The sequence below is a fragment of the Lepisma saccharinum genome, chromosome 17 (genome assembly GCF_977018435.1).
Source record: "Lepisma saccharinum chromosome 17, izLepSacc3.1, whole genome shotgun sequence".
Classification (NCBI taxonomy): Eukaryota; Metazoa; Arthropoda; class Insecta; order Zygentoma; family Lepismatidae; genus Lepisma; species Lepisma saccharinum.
Genome location: NC_139245.1, coordinates 44,537,719 through 44,557,452, shown reverse-complemented (window position 1 = coordinate 44,557,452; position 19,734 = coordinate 44,537,719). Strand labels below are relative to the sequence as shown.

The 19,734-nt window shown below is 40.3% G+C and overlaps 1 protein-coding gene across 2 annotated transcripts in view; it reads left to right on the top strand.

The window, feature by feature from the left end:
- The window catches only part of LOC146001292 (choline/ethanolamine transporter flvcr2a-like), a 47,430-nt gene that overhangs the window by 4,395 nt on the left and 23,301 nt on the right, over window positions 1–19,734 (top strand). Inside the window, exon 2 of one of the 2 annotated variants that reach the window (XM_083138598.1) lies at window positions 4,746–5,029. In XM_083138598.1, the coding sequence (XP_082994724.1) occupies window positions 4,754–5,029 (276 nt within the window). In that variant the 5' untranslated portion in view covers window positions 4,746–4,753. Of the gene's footprint in view, window positions 1–4,742; window positions 5,030–19,734 lie in introns of both variants that reach the window. The other variant, XM_083138599.1, reaches the window with a different exon arrangement.

The following is a 19,734-nucleotide window of genomic DNA, read 5'->3' as shown; positions in this document are numbered from 1 at the left end:
GTACAATACAGACATATTTAAGCAATATATGTTTACTTTAGATACCTTAGGCTCACTGCCAAAGTCAACCTTATTCTGCAGTTTGTCTGCTCGACTAACCTTGTACGTATTAATGCAAATACCACGCCACCCCCTCCATCCAAACCGATTCTAAAGGCTGCGATCACACACAGGTAGGTTGAAGAACTATACATAATAACCAAAACTAAACATCAATAACAAGTCAATCAAACGATACGATCCCCCCCCCATTTTTGTGTGAAGATATATAGAATTGGTATAAATGTTTGTCCCCCCCAAAAATTCCCAAGACGCAGACGCATGAAACCCTCCTATGGGCATTTCTGATTCTTATGACTACACTTCCAAACGTGGACGAAATCTTGATTTTTTCGGGGGGGGGGGCATATTTTAACCATAAGTGTTCCCTAGAAAAAATATCACTCCATTTTGCAGATATTATGCTCCTACAACGTCCTTATAATAATTACTTGCACTAAAATGAATTTATATGTGGGACATTCATTTTCCAGGGGGAAGCGTCGCCCCCTTTGACCCTCCTTCCGGATTTCCATGCTTTTAGATCATTATTTTTCAGAATAAAATTACTACACTTAACCATTTAGAGAGCATTTAATTTTCATGAAGAATTAGTCAAGAAGTCTTTGGTAAATAACATTTGTAAAATTAGGACAGAGAAAAGTATTATGCGTCTTCTGACAGGAACTGAAATTTCTGTACCTGCTTTTTGGAGAAAAAAAATATATATATATAAAAAAAAGATACATTTGCAAAATAGACGATTGATTGATTCCGTTAATTTTACTTCGCTTTTCTGACACTTTTGGCTAATTGCGACGATGAAGCTGAGTGATAATATGGTTAAATTTATGAATGGACACTCACTCATAAAGAACATCCATGCTGGAATTCGATCCCGGAACCTCTGGCGTCGTGCGCTGTGATAACCACTTCGCCCCGGAGGTCGGCTAACAAATTAGACGAAAAACACTCAAAGATCAGTGAACTTAAACTGAGATATTGAACTTTGACTCAGAATGAGCTCATAAAATTGATAACTGACAAGGAAAAATGAGTTTTTGATGGGTTTGTTTTAAATGTGCAATCAAAACTTGAACTTTGATACGAAACCACAACAGTTTACATTTGCTTCGACCAATATTTTCTCTTTAATTAAATCTGAATTGCATTTCTTTGATAATATTTATAATGTGTACGTGTAAGATCATAATTTTTTTTGCAAATTCTTCGATTCATTCTAATTTTAAAGTTCAATTACATGCTGAATAAAGAATCAGGAATAAATATGATAGTACAAGATGGAGCAAAAAATATGTGTTACAATTACATAGTGTGAATCAAAGTTTTAGCCATAATTAAAAATAAAAGAGAAATGAATCTTTGAAATTAAATTGTTTTCTTTCAGCAATTTAATCATTACAGAACTGTGTGTGCATGCGTTTGTGTGTGTATAGACGAGTAGCCTCTGAACTATGTGACATAATAATGCAAGCATAAATAAAGTTAAAGAATTCAGCATTGTCGTTATACATCTGAATAACTCTTTGCAAGATTAATATATAGATATTGAACGTTAAGGAATACGGTAGTATGAAGAAATATCCTGAAAGAACTTCAGGAAATAAACTATAATATAGAGTAAATTGTATATTATTTACTGTACATAATATTGCATTATATTTTTTTGTTGTGCTGTGTATTACAACCTATAGTTTAAATCACCAACCCTGAGACCTTCTGTAAACAAAACCACGTGCATGCAGAAAGCATTGCAAACTCATAGAAGTAAAATAATCCACACGAAAATCCAGCGTTGTCACAGGATTCATTACGTAAGGTAAAGCAACGGCCAATTTGTAGTATGGGATACGCTGCCGCAAATTACGTCTCACTTTAAACCCAATGCTCTTTCTTTTGTACTTATTGCTTCACCTTTACGGTCAACTCTTTGCACCAGCAATCATTTCCCATAAATTTGACTTCTTTGTTGCATGCGAATTGAATATACTTTAATTGCATCTTTTTAGACAAAATGACATAACATGGTAATGTATATTTCTAAGGTTTGATATAGGTAGGAGTGTATTTGAAATTTGTTTCTAGATTTTATGTAAATTGTATCTTATGTAAATAAAATATATAATGGGCATAAACAGCCATATGCATTGCTGTAAGTCCAATAAATATATTGATGATGATGATCAAAACAAGACAAAGAAAGTTCGTAAATTTATTGCGGTTGGAAACTTTGACAAGCATCCTAATAACGATTTTTGTTCCGCCAAACATAGTGCACTTCGTAAAATAACTTGGTGACATGGCAAGGCAATATAAGTGTGAACATTTTGTAGGAATATGCATTGTAAATTTCAATGAGCTTAGAGATTTGTGTACATAATGATATTTTATAACATTGGTTATTTTCTAAAAATAATCATGTGAACAGCAAGGAAGTAGTGCCACTTTCAACATGGCGAGTTCTATGCGTGCGGGAAGGTCTGTGTTCAGTGATACATCGAATCGGTGAGACGGTTTGTTTACAGAAGGTCTCAGGGTTGCTGATTTACACTTTAGGCTGTAAATAGTGTTTGTACGATATATGTTGTTTTGTAAATTGTCGAGATGCTTTTAAGGTTATTGTGCTTGTTTACATTTGCTGGTAGGTGCTTTGTAATTACAAGCACTAATTTGGACTTCAGTGGTCGGGTTAGTTGAGTGTTCGATCCACCTGAAAAATCTGGATCTTACTTATGAGTTCCAGGAAGAGCTTACTATCGGATTAAAAATTATAGATACTAGAGTTTGGACTCCAATTAATAATTAACCAGTAGATCTACATAAAAACGAGTTACATCAAAATTTAGCTTTTATTCAATTCAGCGTTAATCTATGCTAACCATTTATTTTTTCGAGTATGCCTTCTATTTTTTATCGTCGTGAGAACAAAAAGGCCGTTTTTTTTAAAGTTTAGAAATCTATAAAACGAAAAGGGATTGTCCAATCGTGATGATATTTTAGTATGGCGCAGACAAAGATTTTAAACACAAATCTTAATTTCGATATTTTAAAAAATTGTCAAAAAACAGTTATCGGTAAATTTCTCGTATCGGACAAACGGATTTCTTCAAATTTACAGGAGAAATTACTTACCGAATGCAGTTTCTTTAGACTTGTGGAAGTTCGGGGAAGTGTTTTCTCGCATCGTTCATTCAATTTTGCCGGTAAATCATCTATTTTTCGATATAAATGTCTGACCGATGCACGAAAGCTCTTGCATCCATTTACTTCCAGGTGGATGTAGCCTGTATCTGATGACGTAATCCCGGTCAGTGTTTCCAAACACGTGTTTTTGTAACTGAAGAAGGTACATTTCCGCAAATGGTTCGTGGGGCTATGTGTCTATGGTTCGTGGGGCTATGTGTCAATGGTTCGTGGGGCTATGCGAGAATGGTGTGTAGGGCTACGCATATTTTTTTCGAAACCAATTTTTCACTATTGTAACCTATAGTGACCCTACCTAACCTAACCTTACCGGAAATGGTTCGTGGGGCTATGTATGAATGGTTCGTGGGGCTATGCGTCAATGCTTTGTGGGGCTACGTAGGTATTTTTGGGTGCTGTGGGGTGGAAACACTGCATGCCGAGTACGGTAGTGAAACTGTGACCGCCATTTTGCGTGTTACCGAAGGCAAAAAGAAACGAAGAAAACTTACTCGATATGTCGCAAATAGAGCTCATTTCCGTGAAATAAGCGAAATGCCACCTTCAGCAATGTTTCTCAATGCAGAATACGTAAGTACGAATATTCAAATTAAATGAACTAGCAAATTTCAGCCGTTTGTCCGATACGAGAAATTTACCCAGTTATCTGTTTTTTAAAATCCATTATCGTTGTCAAGTCAAATTGCGAAACAGATTTCATATAGATTTCTATTCAGTGGAGTAAATCTGTACGTGGAACGTGGCAACGCCGCACACAGCGATGTCCGTTGAACCGCGGTAACTGCGGGCTGGCACTGTGAGTCGGTGCTTGACGTGTTGCCACGTTTCACGTTCACCTTTACTCCGCTGAATAAAAATCTGTTTCGCAATGTGCATTGACAATGATAATGGATTTCAAAAACAGATGCAAGGAGCTTCAAAATAAGACCAATATTGTATTTGTAGGACTACCCAATACTAAGAAAAGAGTTGTTTCGCGAAATTGATGATAACTGTTTTTTGACAAACTTTTAAAATGTCAAAATTAAGATTTGTGTTTAAAACGTTTCTGCCTGCGCCATAATAAAATTTCATGATTGGACAATCAATTTTTGATTTATAGAATTTCAAAAAGAGCCATCGTTTGTAAAACTAAAAAAAAAAACTGCCTTTTTTGTTCTCACAGCGATAAAAAATATAAAGCATACTAAAACAAATTGTTAGCACAGATTAATGCAGAATTCAATATGCTAAATTTTGATGTAACTTGTATTTTTGTAGGTCTACTCGTTAATTTTCTACTGGATTCCAAACTGTAATATCTATAATTTCTAATCCGACAGTAGGTGTGGTTTTTGTAATTTCATTTAATGATCATTCATTCTCAATATCACAAATAACTTAAGTATGTAGGAAACGACGTTAACAAACAAAAGAAGCAAGCCCCAGTGCCTCCAAAAGGCCATTCATTTGTTTCTTTCCATTGCATTTGGCTCCAGCAGGTGAGGAGATGCGTGACAACAAAATCGCTCCAGCATGCGAAGCTACACAACCCGAAGAGGTGAAGGTGGAGTGGAGAGTCTACAGGAAAAGATGGGTGATGCTAATTCTCTTCGTCCTGAACTCCATGTGCAACGCCTTCAACTGGATCCACTATGCCATCATCGCAAACATCGTCACCAAATACTATGGCGTCGAAAGCTACTCCGTGGATTGGCTCTCCCTCATCTACATGGCTGTTTACATCCCCCTCATCTTTCCTGCATCCTGGTTCCTCAATGTTAAGGTATGTGCCATGTGAAATTAATCGCGCAAGTTATGACAAAGATTGTCATATTAACATTGTCAATGAAACTCCAAAAATTGGGTGATAAATTGGGCTAGGATCAAGGGTGCCCACAGGATTTTTCTCAGGAGGGGCAGTCACAGAAGCTTTTATTATTATTAATAATAATAATATTATGACTGCTATTATTATTGTTTTATTTTGTTATTATTGTTATTATTATCACTACTACTACTACTTATGTTTTTTTTAAAAAAATTACATACATTTGTAATTTCTATATTCTGTATAACTATATACAATTTGTTTCTCAGAATTATTTTGGGCCAAAGTCCATTTTCCGATTTCATTTCATTAGAAAAGGAGAATGGTTTTTACCATTTTCCAGGAAATAAACTGGGACGTATAATTGTAAAAAAAATCAACAACTTGAGTGAATATGGGAGTAAGAACTAATTCATTTCGAAAATGGCTGTATATTCCTTGAGAAAGCAAAAATAAGCTGAATATGACCGAAAATCTATCAAAATATGCTCTATCATGTAGAAATGGCCAAATATGTCCAAATATACCCTTAAAAAAGCACCTTAAATTAATTAGTATCTTCATAATATGAATTTCTATATATTTAGGGAACCCTTACCAAAAGAAAATATGCTAAGTCATGAAAATCATTGCCATAGTGATAAATATTCATATCGGTTCGAGTGAAAATAAGCATTTAACAGTTACCCCAGGAGGTTAGTGTGAGTCTTAACCAGGGGCAGAAAAAACAAAAAATAATTCAGGCGACAGCCCCTTTTTCTCAGGAGCCAGGATTTTTTTAAAAAATAAACATATTATTATCATTAGTTTTACTTGCAAATACAGTCTATGAAAGCCATGGATCTAACTAAGATAACGTTACACATTTTGAAATGTGACCTTACAACATCTGATTTATTAATTAATACAATATTGGATTAAAAGTAAGTAATTGTTGCAACAGGGTGGCCTTTCTAAAGAGCTCTACATACATGGTTGTGCTGGTAACTGCATGGATAACTATACAATATATTTTAATATATTGCCGACGCCCGACCCTGTGGCCGAGTGGTTAGCACATCGCGCTGCGACGCCAAGGGTCCCGGGTTCGAATCCCGGTCGGGCTTGGTTGTTTGTGAATGTCCATTCATCAATTTCATCATTTCATCACTCATCCCCATCTTCGCAAATTAGCCAAGAGGCACAAAACTCGAAGTAAAATAAACTAAATCAACAACATCAACAATATATTGCCGACTCTATCATATCGCTGTGGATTTTAAAATTCGGCTAGTAACAGTGCAAAAATTTATAATTACATGTTTATTAATCTGATTTAATGATACACGTGATACAGAAACACACAAACATAAAAAACATACTGTTCTCGATATTTGAAGAAAGGTAATAGAAATTTTCACCAAACACCAAATATTAAAGAAAAAGAGACTGAATTTGAAAAATTCAGGCACCAGGCGGAATGTTTTAGGCGACCCGTCGCCTTGTATTTTTCTACCCATAGTCATAACCACTTTTCTTCGGTCCAGTCGTGTCTCCCCGATGGCGTAGTGGTAACGTCATTGCCTTGTAATCAAGGAGTCCTGGGTTCGATCCGCGATAGAGGCACATAGCACAGTGGTTCGGATCCCACTTTAAAATGTAGGTACAGTCCCGATTAGCCTTGCTGTGCATAAAGTGGACTTAAAACAACAAATCAATCAATCTTCGGTCCAGTCGGCAATAAAAGGAACGACGTTATCACGACAAAGCTGACAAAATATAGTGATGACAGCTAAAAAATAATGCATAAAGGCTCACGATTTTATTAGCATGCAATATTAATTGGACGTTATCCATTGCCTAGTTTTTTACCTATGCTTATTCCAACACTATGTTTTTGAGAGAGCATATCTTCTCTCATCTTCAGGTGAAGATATTTTAGCACTTTGTGGGAATCGACAGGCCAGTGATTCTGCTAAAGTTTAAGTCCTGATTCGAACGCCAGTTTGGTATCTTTGACATTGCTCGAGAGGAAACCGACCGGACGCATGATTTCTAGCCAGCACCTGTTATTGTGAGATGCGCTGTTGTCACTTCTACCTGCAGTGTTTAGACATCCAACACGAATTGCAATGACGTTACACTCTCAAGGTCTCGACATTATATGTAAAAAAATAGCACAATACATTAACACAACCTAGAAAAGATAGCCGCAGCCTCACGTTATGAAATCTCTAAAGAAACTGAATTGGGAACATCCCACTTACTCCACGTGTTCTTGACAAGTAATGTCAGTTCCTCAAACGGACGCTATTGGCGGGAAAGGTTTGAGGTAAGATTCACTGTGCTCCACGTGAACTTGACATATGGTTGTCAGATAGAAACTGATCTTGCGGAACTATCTTTGAAGTAAAACGACGTTCGAATCAGGACTTCAACTATACCCACTAAAGAGGGGCGCCGTGAAGTGGTTTCTAGCGTACCGGATTTGTAGTAAAATCAAAGGTAATTATGTCGAAACTGGTTCAGGTAATTGCAGTCCGTTTCTGAAGTACAAGTGACTTTTATCTAAGGATACAGTATGATTGATGGTTGTGCCCTTGAGAACGAATACAGCATGTTATATTCAAGAATACCTATCCGCTTCGGAGAATTTTAAATACCTTTCCTTTATTCTGTTCAATACAGTGCAAAAGACATCAAAGTATTCGAGAAACGTTCAGGAAATTTGAAGTACTATCATTATTCGTACCGTTATTTATATATATATATATATATATATATATATATATATATATATTACCGGCCTCCCCGATGGTGTAGTGGCAATGCTGTCGCATTGTAATCAACGGGTCGCAGGTTCGATTCCCTGTGGAGGTACAGTCACCGACACTTCTGGGTTGTAATTATCCCATTGAAAGCCAACGTGGTAGCAATGATTCAGAAATGTTCGTGTATGTATATTACACAGTGGTTAGGATCTCACTTTATACTGTAGGCCCATTATGATTAGCGCGTGTGGACTTAAAACTTTGATTATTCAGTATCATACTCTCTGTGTATGTTTTAGGGTGTCCCTCATTTAGCCCAAATTCTATTTTTGCATTAATTTTTGAGCATACCTCCTAATTTTGTTTTCTCGTGGTTACGCTTATTAATATATCAAATTTCATCGCAATCGAAGGTGTTAAGCTCTGCAGGCTTCATGGACGTCGCAGGATTTTTTCCAGGGAGGGGCAAGGAAAGTATTTTTTTCCAGGGGGGAAAACGAGGAACATTTTCTCCCAACAAAAGTGTTGTTCCCTAAAACAATATTGCTTAAATTTGAATTTATGATGTTCATGCAATAATTAACACATATTATTGTGGCTAAAATGAAATTATATGTGTGAAATACATAATTTTTGGTTGACTTTAATTTTCCAGGGGGTCGACGGCCATCCTTGCCCCCTTCCGGACGCCCATGGCAGGCTTGATCTTAAAATTTAATACTGGATTTAATTGGAAATTATCACACAACTATCAAATATATGTCCAAAATAATTATCAGTAAATACAGAAAATTTGTTAAAGTATAGATAGATTCAACCCTTAAAATGATTATATTATAGTTTAGAAATCTACTGTGGATATGTAATCTTTTGTGTTTCCATTATACAGATCATTCCCTGACATTCGCTACGAGACTCGGCGGCAAGCGGCCCGGCATCAGCGCTTGTCTTTCCCGGTGAACGGGTCCGCGACAGTCGCCTATATTAAACCTCGTAAAAAAGTTTAGAGTAACAGGGTAGTAGGTGGAACCGTACGTTCTGGCTGGGTCCTTTGACCTACTTTTCGCCTTACGACGTTTTACGCACTAAACTAACCTACAATGAGAGAAAAGAGGACAGAAAAAGCTCTGGCATCACTTTTTAAGCTATTTTTTTACCTTCAAAAAAAAAGAGAGAGGAGAGAGAGAGTGAGAGAGGGGGACGAGTTAAACAACCGACAGTGCTGCCAATTTTCTCGCAGTGTTGCCAACCGCTTATTCGAAAAAATCACCAAGGTTTTTGGTCTAACCTAACCTAAAACAGCAAGGAGTTGGCAATTTTGCTTGAGAGTTCAGAAAACCGGAAGTGAGGCTTGGTGAGGCTCGCAGTGTTGCCAACATTTTACTCGAAAAAAAATCACCAAAGTTCTTGGTCTAACCTAACCTAAAGCAAGAAGCTGGCAATTTTGCTTGAGAGTTCTGCAACCGAAAATGGGACTCGCAGTGTTGTTAACTCCTCACTCGAAAAAAATCACCAAGGTTTTTGTCTTGGTCTAACCTAACCTAAAGCAAGGAGCTGGCAACCTTGCTTGAGGCTTGCCTTACAGTGCATAAAGCAAAATTGCCAACCTACTGGTACTTTTGCCATGGCCTTTTACAAAAATGAGAGAGGAGAGAAAGAGGTGAGAGAGAGAGGAGAGAGAGAGAGAGAGGAGAGAGAGAGGGAAGAGTTAAACAACCGACAGCTGCCAACACCCAACCTAACCTAACCTAACCTAACCCACTCTAACCTAACCTAACCTAACCTAACCTAACCTAACCTACTCTAACCTAACCTAACCTAACCTAACCCACTCTAACCTAACCTAACCTAACCTAACCTAACCAGGTCTAACCTAGCCTAAAGCAAGGAGCTGGCAAGTTTACTTAAGACTTGCCTTACAGTGCATAAAGCAAGGTTGCCAACCTACTGGTATTTTTGCCATAGCCTTTTACAAAAAAGAGAGAGAAGAGAGAGAGGGAAGAGTTAAACAACCGACAGCCTACCTACAGCTTTTTTTTCTCTTGGTCTAACCTAGCCTAAAGCAAGGAGCTGGCAACTTTGCTTGAGGTTTGCTTTACAGTGCATAAAGCAATTTTTGCCAACCTACATATACTAAACAAGGAGAGCCGGCACTGCCGTAAAAGAGAGAGAGATGGATGGATGGGAACACTACACGGGTTCAACGTCATCAAATAAAAATCGCCTTAATGGTTTTTTCTTGTAAGGCATGATCTCTATTTTTCTGCAGTGTTACCAACTCCTACCTATATTTTTTTTTAGTTGGCAAGGGCTAGAGAGAGAGAAAAACTTATAGCTGGGAACAGTAATGAGCGAATGCGTCATATCGCAATTTTCCAACTCCGGCAATGTTTGTATATTGCGACCTTTGTAAACCTCTCTCTCTCTCGGGGGAACGATGTGCCACACACACACACACACACGCACGCGTGCGCGTGTATTGTGATGCAAGCAAACAGACAAAATAATAATAATTGTTGTTTTTTTAGGATTCCTGGCCCCCATAACCCCGCCAGGGGTGCGTGGTGCCCAACCAAAAAAGTAAAAGTTTTCCTGTACGGCCTTCGAACGTAGAATTGATTGACGTGGGGGCGAATCTCTTCGGGGATGTTTTTCAATTTGACCTGCGAGAACAGGTGAGGCATGAAGTTGTCTATGAGTATCAAATTTGCTGCTGCGGGGAATGCGTATCTGCTTTTCTTCTTCACCATGTCGAATTCAAGGTAGAGGTCCACTCTATAAAAATAAACAAACCCGTCCCCTACGTCTACGTTGTATTTGATCTCTCTGTTCACTTTGTTCAAATTTCTGAACATAGGTTCTATTCATATTTTTACTCACGTATAGGCGTACATGATGAATCAGCAAACATATTTTTTCTAAGTCTTGCCGTTTCCAAGATAATCTTATTTCCGCTCGCCATTTTCGATTTCCGAGCATAGGTTCTATTCATATTTTACTCACATATAGGCGTACGTGACGAATCCGCAAACAGATTTCTCCTAAGTCTTACTGTTTCCAAGATAACGCCACTTCCGGTCGCTATTTTCGATTTCCGAGCATAGGTTCTATTCATACTTTTTCTCACATATAGGCGTACGTGACGAATCCGCAAACAGATTTTTTCTAAGTCTTGCCGTTTCCAAGATAACGCCACTTCCGGTCGCCATTTTGGATTTCCGAACATAGGTTCTATTCATACTTTTTCTTACGTATAGGTGTACATGATGAATCACCAAACAGATTTCTCCTAAGTCTTACCGTTTCCAAGATAACGCCACTTCCGGTCGCCATTTTGGATTTCCGAGCATAGGTTCTATTCATACTTTTTCTCACATATAGGCGTATGTGACGAATCCGCAAACAGATTTTTTCTAAGTCTTGCCGTTTCCAAGATAACGCCACTTCCGGTCGCCATTTTGGATTTCCGAACATAGGTTCTATTCATACTTTTTCTTACATATAGGTGTACATGATGAATCACCAAACAGATTTCTTCTAAGTCTTACCGTTTCCAAGATAACGCCACTTCCGGTCGCCATTTTGGATTTCCGAGCATAGGTTCTATTCATACTTTTTCTCACATATAGGCGTATGTGACGAATCCGCAAACAGATTTCTCCTAAGTCTTACCGTTTCCAAGATAACGCCACTTTTGGTCGCCATTTTGGATTTCCGAGCATAGGTTCTATTCATACTTTTTCTCACGTATAGGTGTATGTGATGAAACCGCAAACAGATTTCTCCTAAGTTTTACTGTTTCCAAGATAACCCCACTTCCGGTCGCCATTTTGGATTTCCGAGCATAGGTTCTATTTATACTTTTTCTCACGTATAGGTGTACGTGATGAATCTGCAAACAGATTTCTCCTAAGTCTTACTGTTTCCAAGATAACGCCACTTCCGGTCGCCATTTTGGATTTTTGAACATAGGTTCTATTTATACTTTTTCTCACATATAGGCGTACGTGATGAATCCGCAAACATATTTTTTCTAAGTCTTACCGTTTCCAAGATAACGCTACTTCCGGTCGCCATTTTGGATTTCCGAACATAGGTTCTATTCATACTTTTTCTCACGTATAGGTGTACATGATGAATCACCAAACAGATTTTTCCTAAGTGTTACTGTTTCCAAGATAACGCCACTTCCGGTCGCCATTTTGGATTTCCGAACATAGGTTCTATTCATACTTTTTCTCACGTATAGGTGTACGTGATGAATCCGCAAACAGATTTTTCCTAAGTTTTACCGTTTCCTAGATAACCCCACTTCCGGTCGCTATTTTCGATTTCCGAACATAGGTTCTATTCATATTTTTACTCACGTATAGGTGTACGTGATGAATCAGCAAACAGATTTTTTGCTAAGTCATGAATTGGAGGGTTCTATGACAACCTATATTAATTCTCGTAAGAGAACAGAACGTGTTCTACGGGGCAAGTTAAGGGGGCATGTGCATGGCCAAAGGGGAAGTTTCTTTGCGCGCTCAAGCATGATTTAATTTTATTATATTTTCAGATTGACCACAAAACAAGGTGTTGACAGGCAGTGTGTATATATATTGTAAGAAGATGTTTTATTATCAACCTCTACTTCTTGCAGTACATCCTGGACACAGCGTTGCAGGTTAACAAAGGACTTTTGGTCAGTATATATTTTTTTTCTTAAAACTGTTCGGTTACTCGCTCGTTCCTGACATCATACAGAAAAGTTTTCTCCGCGATGAGGATGACGCTACACAGAGTGTCGGCAGGCAAGGCATCGTGGAACTCGCACACAATCTTGATGTTGGTGCGATCGTTAACAACCACCTGCCTTCTTTTAGATGTGTTGATGATGAACATGGGTCTGCGAGCTATGAACTCGTTTGGATTGTAGTACACGTCCACGTTACCGGAAGTCACTCGTTTGTAAGCTGTGTACGCCTCGTACAGTTTCAGGTAGTCCTCTTCTGCGATGTTTAGGTTGTAGTTCTCACGTGGGGAAACTTCGTTCCTGCCATTTTTGAGGTAAATGTTCTTAATCTTGCAGTTGTCGAACTGGCTTGAATTTTTCTCCTGATTGTTACCTCTTCCTGTCTGGAAGAGTACGACTGCAAACTCGGGCATGTCGTACCGAATGTTGTTGAATTGCGTGGTTACGTCAAATTCGAAATGATTGCCGGAAGCAGGTTTTTGCACACACTGGTAGCCATAAAACTGAATGGTACTTGAGGATTCTTCAGGATGTCGGCTTTGTACTTGAGAGCATAGTTTGATTCGTATTCTACCACTGGCACGCGCAGCTCCATGGACCTTACAATACACTTGGCAGCGTCGGGTAGTGTGTTGGGAAGCAAGGTAGTCCCGTCCGGGCCCAAAGTGCTGTATCGCATCAGTGCGTCGTTGTCGTTGGCAGCTCTGCGAAAAGTGACGCGCAAACCACCCTTCCACATGATCTCCTTGTAGTCCGAGAAGAAACCGGGCAGCAGACGCATGGGAAACAGTACTGTGTGACTTTGAGTTTTGATTTTTGTACCTGCCTCGAATCCCCCTGCCTGGTAGTATGCTGCATCGGTCTTGGAGAGTTTCAGTGTTCCCACGGCAGTCGAGGTAATCCCCGGGTAGTCAACCCTATCGATGACGGTGCCGTGCTTTCTAACTTCCACCTGTGAGAATAGGTACGGCACAAAATTATCTACGAGTCTTAGGTTTGCGTTGGCAAGAAATGCTTCGCCGTTGTCTCTCTTCACTACATCAAACTTGACGTACAAATCAGCTCTGTGAGGGTGAATGAATCCATCCCCGACGTCCACATCGTATTCTATCTCTCGATTCGCTTCGTTAAGGTTGGCAAACGTGCGACGGTTGGGGGGGAAGGACTGCAACTCGTAACTTTCGATTTGTTCCATGATGGCTATTTATTATATGTTAATCTCCACGACGGTAGTGGTCGCGGCTCCTGCAAAATCAACCACCTCCCTCTTCTTGTCTGTCACTGCTAATTCTATGTTGTCTATGCGATTACGAGATACAGGAAAGTATATCGGTGGGGAGGGTGTGTAGATAATTGGCTCCATGAATTTAGAGTTTGGTTTGAACGTAGCGATAATACCTGTCCGCTTGTGACTCCCTGGGATGCCGTCAGAGGATTTGGTGATCATACCTTGATCATTTTTTTACAGAGCAGTTCGGGTAGGTTGTTATTTATAGACCCCACCCCAATTTTTTTTTTGTTTTGTGTTCATGGCGATGGTCCTACCTAATGCGGCGACCCATTCGCCCAGCGAGATGTCTCTGCTGACGAGTCTCCCGAAAGCTGCGTGCTCTAACTTTCTGTCAGCATCATGACGTACATCGAGATCGGTATTGGTATTGTAGGCAATATCGTGATTCTTGCATGCAGCATCCAGGGGATTCACACCCTTGTCGCCTCTCTTTACTCGCTGTTCGAGTTTGGTACCGGGCCGCGGTACTGGTAACCTGGCAAGTGCATCTTGAAGGGTAGCTTGTTGATGTTGTCGTTCACGAGACCTCGACCTTCGGCCACGTTCCAAAATTTCGGAGGTAGGGTGTTGTTGATTTTGATGAGGTACCCTATGCCTTTGTCGTTATTCACAATGAAGTTGGCAAGCTTGGAGCTAACCATGTCCACAATTCCTACCTTCTCGTTGCGAAAGTTGCTGTTGCCTGCATTCTCCTCTCCTGCAATAACCAACAACCTGTCTATGAGCTTGCGCACGTCGTCAACCCACACAAACTTTTTGGGCAGGTTGTTGTAGAGTTTGACGCCACTGCCTGTTTTGACCTGGTTCCATATTGGCTTGATGAGGTTCTTGTATTTTTTCGCCGCTGCTAGATTTGACGCGATTCTGCGTAGCGTCGTTGTTTTGGTACAAGGCATCCGTCATGATCAAAATTTCCTTGTAACTTTGGTAATCTTCGTCTGCGTAATCTCTTGGCTGCTTTTTTGGTGATGAGTTCCCACAGTCCAACCGTACCGGGATACCTGTTCCAGCTGTTTTTCTCACCCAAATTGACTTTCACGTTGTCACCCTCGAACGTGACTTTCGATTTTTCGATTTTCCAAACCACGCCCCTCGTTGAGTTCCATGGTTGGGTACAATCCGAAAACCTCGTTTTTTCTCGAACTAAACTCAACGGCCTGTTGATCAATCAATTTTCGGAACGTTGCTCTTCTGGCTGGAACAGTGACGATTTCGGATTCGCGACGATCGACATGACGAGGAAACCCAACGACGGAAAATACAGAAACAAAATTAACGACTTTCTAAACGTTGCAACGTTGTGAGAAACGTACCGGTACCAAACTCGAACAGCGAGTAAAGAGAGGCGACAAGGGTGTGAATCCCCTGGATGCTGCATGCAAGAATCACGATATTGCCTACAATACCAATACCGATCTCGATGTACGTCATGATGCTGACAGAAAGTTAGAGCACGCAGCTTTCGGGAGACTCGTCAGCAGAGACATCTCGCTGGGCGAATGGGTCGCCGCATTAGGTAGGACCATCGCCATGAACACAAAACAAAAAAAAAATTGGGGTGGGGTCTATAAATAACAACCTACCCGAACTGCTCTGTAAAAAAATGATCAAGGTATGATCACCAAATCCTCTGACGGCATCCCAGGGAGTCACAAGCGGACAGGTATTATCGCTACGTTCAAACCAAACTCTAAATTCATGGAGCCAATTATCTACACACCCTCCCCACCGATATACTTTCCTGTATCTCGTAATCGCATAGACAACATAGAATTAGCAGTGACAGACAAGAAGAGGGAGGTGGTTGATTTTGCAGGAGCCGCGACCACTACCGTCGTGGAGATTAACATATAATAAATAGCCATCATGGAACAAATCGAAAGTTACGAGTTGCAGTCCTTCCCCCCCAACCGTCGCACGTTTGCCAACCTTAACGAAGCGAATCGAGAGATAGAATACGATGTGGACGTCGGGGATGGATTCATTCACCCTCACAGAGCTGATTTGTACGTCAAGTTTGATGTAGTGAAGAGAGACAACGGCGAAGCATTTCTTGCCAACGCAAACCTAAGACTCGTAGATAATTTTGTGCCGTACCTATTCTCACAGGTGGAAGTTAGAAAGCACGGCACCGTCATCGATAGGGTTGACTACCCGGGGATTACCTCGACTGCCGTGGGAACACTGAAACTCTCCAAGACCGATGCAGCATACTACCAGGCAGGGGGATTCGAGGCAGGTACAAAAATCAAAACTCAAAGTCACACAGTACTGTTTCCCATGCGTCTGCTGCCCGGTTTCTTCTCGGACTACAAGGAGATCATGTGGAAGGGTGGTTTGCGCGTCACTTTTCGCAGAGCTGCCAACGACAACGACGCGCTGATGCGATACAGCACTTTGGGCCCGGACGGGACTACCTTGCTTCCCAACACACTACCCGACGCTGCCAAGTGTATTGTAAGGTCCATGGAGCTGCGCGTGCCAGTGGTAGAATACGAATCAAACTATGCTCTCAAGTACAAAGCCGACATCCTGAAGAATCCTCAAGTGTCCATTCAGTTTTATGGCTACCAGTGTGTGCAAAAACCTGCTTCCGGCAATCATTTCGAATTTGACGTAACCACGCAATTCAACAACATTCGGTACGACATGCCCGAGTTTGCAGTCGTACTCTTCCAGACAGGAAGAGGTAACAATCAGGAGAAAAATTCAAGCCAGTTCGACAACTGCAAGATTAAGAACATTTACCTCAAAAATGGCAGGAACGAAGTTTCCCCACGTGAGAACTACAACCTAAACATCGCAGAAGAGGACTACCTGAAACTGTACGAGGCGTACACAGCTTACAAACGAGTGACTTCCGGTAACGTGGACGTGTACTACAATCCAAACGAGTTCATAGCTCGCAGACCCATGTTCATCATCAACACATCTAAAAGAAGGCAGGTGGTTGTTAACGATCGCACCAACATCAAGATTGTGTGCGAGTTCCACTATGCCTTGCCTGCCGACACTCTGTGTAGCGTCATCCTCATCGCGGAGAAAACTTTTCTGCATGATGTCAGGAACGAGCGAGTAACCGAACAGTTTTAAGAAAAAAAATATATACTGACCAAAAGTCCTTTGTTAACCTGCAACGCTGTGTCCAGGATGTACTGCAAGAAGTAGAGGTTGATAATAAAACATCTTCTTACAATATATATACACACTGCCTGTCAACACCTTGTTTTGTGGTCAATCTGAAAATATAATAAAATTAAATCATGCTTGAGCGCGCAAAGAAACTTCCCCTTTGGCCATGCACATGCCCCCTTAACTTGCCCCGTAGAACACGTTCTGTTCTCTTACGAGAATTAATATAGGTTGTCATAGAACCCTCCAATTCATGACTTAGCAAAAAATCTGTTTGCTGATTCATCACGTACACCTATACGTGAGTAAAAATATGAATAGAACCTATGTTCGGAAATCGAAAATAGCGACCGGAAGTGGGGTTATCTAGGAAACGGTAAAACTTAGGAAAAATCTGTTTGCGGATTCATCACGTACACCTATACGTGAGAAAAAGTATGAATAGAACCTATGTTCGGAAATCCAAAATGGCGACCGGAAGTGGCGTTATCTTGGAAACAGTAACACTTAGGAAAAATCTGTTTGGTGATTCATCATGTACACCTATACGTGAGAAAAAGTATGAATAGAACCTATGTTCGGAAATCCAAAATGGCGACCGGAAGTAGCGTTATCTTGGAAACGGTAAGACTTAGAAAAAATATGTTTGCGGATTCATCACGTACGCCTATATGTGAGAAAAAGTATAAATAGAACCTATGTTCAAAAATCCAAAATGGCGACCGGAAGTGGCGTTATCTTGGAAACAGTAAGACTTAGGAGAAATCTGTTTGCAGATTCATCACGTACACCTATACGTGAGAAAAAGTATAAATAGAACCTATGCTCGGAAATCCAAAATGGCGACCGGAAGTGGGGTTATCTTGGAAACAGTAAAACTTAGGAGAAATCTGTTTGCGGTTTCATCACATACACCTATACGTGAGAAAAAGTATGAATAGAACCTATGCTCGGAAATCCAAAATGGCGACCAAAAGTGGCGTTATCTTGGAAACGGTAAGACTTAGGAGAAATCTGTTTGCGGATTCGTCACATACGCCTATATGTGAGAAAAAGTATGAATAGAACCTATGCTCGGAAATCCAAAATGGCGACCGGAAGTGGCGTTATCTTGGAAACGGTAAGACTTAGAAGAAATCTGTTTGGTGATTCATCATGTACACCTATATGTAAGAAAAAGTATGAATAGAACCTATGTTCGGAAATCCAAAATGGCGACCGGAAGTGGCGTTATCTTGGAAACGGCAAGACTTAGAAAAAATCTGTTTGCGGATTCGTCACATACGCCTATATGTGAGAAAAAGTATGAATAGAACCTATGCTCGGAAATCCAAAATGGCGACCGGAAGTGGCGTTATCTTGGAAACGGTAAGACTTAGGAGAAATCTGTTTGGTGATTCATCATGTACACCTATACGTAAGAAAAAGTATGAATAGAACCTATGTTCGGAAATCCAAAATGGCGACCGGAAGTGGCGTTATCTTGGAAACGGCAAGACTTAGAAAAAATCTGTTTGCGGATTCGTCACGTACGCCTATATGTGAGAAAAAGTATGAATAGAACCTATGCTCGGAAATCGAAAATAGCGACCGGAAGTGGCGTTATCTTGGAAACAGTAAGACTTAGGAGAAATCTGTTTGCGGATTCGTCACGTACGCCTATATGTGAGTAAAATATGAATAGAACCTATGCTCGGAAATCGAAAATGGCGAGCGGAAATAAGATTATCTTGGAAACGGCAAGACTTAGAAAAAATATGTTTGCTGATTCATCATGTACGCCTATACGTGAGTAAAAATATGAATAGAACCTATGTTCAGAAATTTGAACAAAGTGAACAGAGAGATCAAATACAACGTAGACGTAGGGGACGGGTTTGTTTATTTTTATAGAGTGGACCTCTACCTTGAATTCGACATGGTGAAGAAGAAAAGCAGATACGCATTCCCCGCAGCAGCAAATTTGATACTCATAGACAACTTCATGCCTCACCTGTTCTCGCAGGTCAAATTGAAAAACATCCCCGAAGAGATTCGCCCCCACGTCAATCAATTCTACGTTCGAAGGCCGTACAGGAAAATTTTACTTTTTTGGTTGGGCACCACGCACCCCTGGCGGGGTTATGGGGGCCAGGAATCCTAAAAAAACAACAATTATTATTATTTTGTCTGTTTGCTTGCATCACAATACACGCGCACGCGCGCGTGTGTGTGTGTGTGTGTGGCACATCGTTCCCCCGAGAGAGAGAGAGGTTTACAAAGGTCGCAATATACAAACATTGCCGGAGTTGGAAAATTGCGATATGACGCATTCGCTCATTACTGTTCCCAGCTATAAGTTTTTCTCTCTCTCTAGCCCTTGCCAACTAAAAAAAAATATAGGTAGGAGTTGGTAACACTGCAGAAAAATAGAGATCATGCCTTACAAGAAAAAACCATTAAGGCGATTTTTATTTGATGACGTTGAACCCGTGTAGTGTTCCCATCCATCCATCTCTCTCTCTTTTACGGCAGTGCCGGCTCTCCTTGTTTAGTATATGTAGGTTGGCAAAAATTGCTTTATGCACTGTAAAGCAAACCTCAAGCAAAGTTGCCAGCTCCTTGCTTTAGGCTAGGTTAGACCAAGAGAAAAAAAAGCTGTAGGTAGGCTGTCGGTTGTTTAACTCTTCCCTCTCTCTCTTCTCTCTCTTTTTTGTAAAAGGCTATGGCAAAAATACCAGTAGGTTGGCAACCTTGCTTTATGCACTGT